This window comes from Trachypithecus francoisi, unplaced genomic scaffold, assembly GCF_009764315.1.
Source record: "Trachypithecus francoisi isolate TF-2019V2 unplaced genomic scaffold, Tfra_2.0 Lachesis_group8, whole genome shotgun sequence".
Classification (NCBI taxonomy): Eukaryota; Metazoa; Chordata; class Mammalia; order Primates; family Cercopithecidae; genus Trachypithecus; species Trachypithecus francoisi.
In genome coordinates this window covers 60055542-60058697 of record NW_022681473.1, presented here as the reverse complement: position 1 = coordinate 60058697, position 3156 = coordinate 60055542, and the positions used below count along the sequence as shown (strand labels likewise).

General features: G+C 37.9%; 1 protein-coding gene across 1 annotated transcript; it reads left to right on the top strand.

The window, feature by feature from the left end:
- Positions 1–363: 363 nt before the first annotated feature.
- Positions 364–1351, top strand: LOC117081054 (olfactory receptor 56B1). The gene is given in 3 exon segments (XM_033206643.1): positions 364–943; positions 946–1031; positions 1034–1351. Coding segments are annotated over 3 exon segments (984 nt in total).
- Positions 1352–3156: the final 1805 nt, after the last annotated feature.

The window sequence follows — 3156 nt, the reverse complement described above, 5'->3', positions numbered from 1 at the left end:
ATCCCCAAATCTGCAATATGATTTATTTCTGCAAATATTTACAAGACTATGATATCAAAATTTTGGAAGACTATGTAAGACATTAATGGACATCTACAGCAACTTGAAATGATGCAGCTATAAATTTCATCTCCTATAATTCTTCATTTTAAAAACCTAGTTATTACTAGTTGATAAACCTCTGAGTCAAGTCAAGTAACACTGAGACAAATACAAGGAAAACAAGCACATCCATTTAATCTATATAATTTCTAAAGAGAAGAAGAAAGACTTAGAAAAACACTACAATTTTATTTCTGTGGTGGTTCCAACCTGTGATAACTGAGAACAATACAAATAGAGACTTGAAATTCATGTTGAATCATGAATCATATGTCTGCATCTCTCAAAGTCTCCAATAGCTCCAAATTCCAGGTCTCTGAGTTTATCCTGCTGGGATTCCCAGGTATTCACAGCTGGCAGCACTGGCTATCTCTGCCCCTGGCACTACTGTATCTCTCAGCACTTGCTGTAAACACCCTCATCCTCCTCATCATCTGGCAGAACCCTTCTTTGCAGCAGCCCATGTACCTTTTCCTTGGCATCCTCTCTGTGGTCGACATGGGTCTGGCCACTACTATCATGCCTAAGAACCTGGCCATCTTCTGGTTTGATGCCAAGGTCATTAGCCTCCCTGAGTGCTTCGCTCAGATTTATGCCATTCACTTCTTTGTGGGCATGGAGTCTGGTATCTTCCTCTGCATGGTTTTTGATAGATATGTGGCTATTTGTCACCCTCTTCGCTATCCATCCGTTGTCACCAGTTCCTTAATCTTAAAAGCTAACCTGTTCATGGTGCTGAGAAATGGCTTATTTGTCATCCCGGTGCCTGTGCTTGCAGGACAGCATGACTATTGCTCCAGGAACAAAATTGAACACTGCCTGTGCTCTAACCTTGGGGTCACAGCCTGGCTTGTGATGACAGGAGGCCAAACAGCATTTGCCAGTTGGTTCTGGTATGGCTTGGAATGGGGAGTGATCTAAGTCAATAAGACTGTCAAAATATATACTGTCATATATTTTGATTCTGTACTCTCTACTTAGACTGAACTCAGTTGAAGCTGCAGCCAAGGACCTGAGCACTTGTAGTTCACATCTTACCCTCATCCTTTTCTTTTACACTATTGTTGTAGTGATTTCAGTAACTCATCTGACAGAGATGAGGGCTACTTTGATTCCAGTTCTACTTAATGTGTTGCACAACATCATCCCCCCTTCCCTCAACCCTATAGTTTATGCACTTCAGACCAAAGAACTTAGGGCAGCCTCCCAAAAGGTGCTGTTTGCTCTTACAAAAGAAATAAGATCCTAGAGACCTTCTCCATGATGTACATGAACCTCAGCTTCTCCTAAACTGGATAGTAAAATTTCAAAGAGGATAAATGAGTAAGTGCATACCTTTGGGATTCCCTTTTTATGTTTGTATGTAAATAATTGTGAAAGCTTCAGAAAAGATACAAAAAATCACAGTAGCCTAAAATATTGACAAAAACTAAATATATAAATATATTGAGAATATGGAAGAATTTTCTACCAAACCAAATTGGATTTAAAGAACTTAATGATTTATATCTATCTCATAAACTAAATAATAAAAATGAATATAATCACACACCCACACATACACACACACATACATTCATTCAGAGAAATTAATGATTGGGACATGAATTATAGGTCATGCTTACATATCGTTAGCTATAACTTGGGAGCAAAGTCAGTCTCCCTGAACAAGCATTACCCCAGTAATATGGAATACAGAGGCCGGAAAAGAAAGCAATTCAGACAAATAAAGCCAAATCAGAAAATGATGAGGATTTAGGTGGAGTATGAGACGACTCAGCTTGGACAGACAGAACCCAAAAGATTCATCTAGCTAGAAGGATCTGGTGCTTGTGCCATTTGCCTCCCCAGTTTGCTCTCTGCCCTTTGTGCACTGCTCTGTAAACTGGAGGGCTGACTTTCACATATTGTAAGCCCAAACTCCTTTGTCTTTCGGTGTTCAGTTGAATTGAGCCTATGTGATGCTGCGACAGATTATAGTTCAAGAGGAGAGGCTATTTATTATTCAACTTCCAGCCTGCTTTGACATTGGGGTTCTCACTGGATGTGTCCCTTCTCCGGTCACCCACCTGCTACAACTACAACTCTTAGGGAAATATAGTAACAGGCTTGTCTTGCCTTCTTTCTTCAGGCCAAGGGGCTGATAAAGACTTCCTGATAGTAGTCTCTGAGTGCCCAGCATGCATTACTTTTTCAATATCCAGTTTTGTTTTCTTAAAACAACCTACTACTCAATAATAGCTTCATTAAATTGTCTTCAAACTCACATTTCTTTGTGCCTTTTTTTCCCTTTCTGAGACCCTGACAGACTCACTGGCTTTATTTATATCACTAGCATCTATCTCTACCATAACTACTCATCCACTACTACTACCACATCCACACAAGAATGTAGGCAGCTTCAGCAAAATCTTTAGATGATCAGATATAAAGACACTGTAGGCAGGAGGTAGATATAGAATTTTTTCCCTGTGAAATTTTTACTTTGAGAGTTTTCTTTTCTTTCTTTTTTCTTAAAAAATAATCCTAAGCAATGAATGGGCAAAATAAGGCTTAATCTATTATTGTCTTGTATTTCAATATTTTCCAGACCACTTTCCATTAAACACATGCTCAGATTATGTCATTAAATAGTTGGGACATTCCTTGAAATATGAGTATTAATTTCAGGTGCGGGAATACCAGTTGCCAGAAAGTCTATTATACATTATATAATGTCAACTCCTCTTCCAGTTACATGTAAAAAGTAAACTCTATCAGTTCTCAGGTAAAATGAAAATAATGTAATGTATCTTTCTTATTAGTCTGGCCTTTCACACAAACTTCAATTTTTTTTCATTTAAAACTTAATAAAGAGAAAAGACCTCATGCCCTTTGTACTCATAAGACTACTTTTTTTTTTACTAACAATATAGTTGAGAACATTAAGATAATTTAAGAAAATGTATGTTTGACATTTTCTATAAAGTTACAAGAAGATAGTGTTCGCATTAAATAAGAATTACCAGCTGGGCACAGTGGCTTACACTTATAATCCAAGCGCTTTGGAAGGCC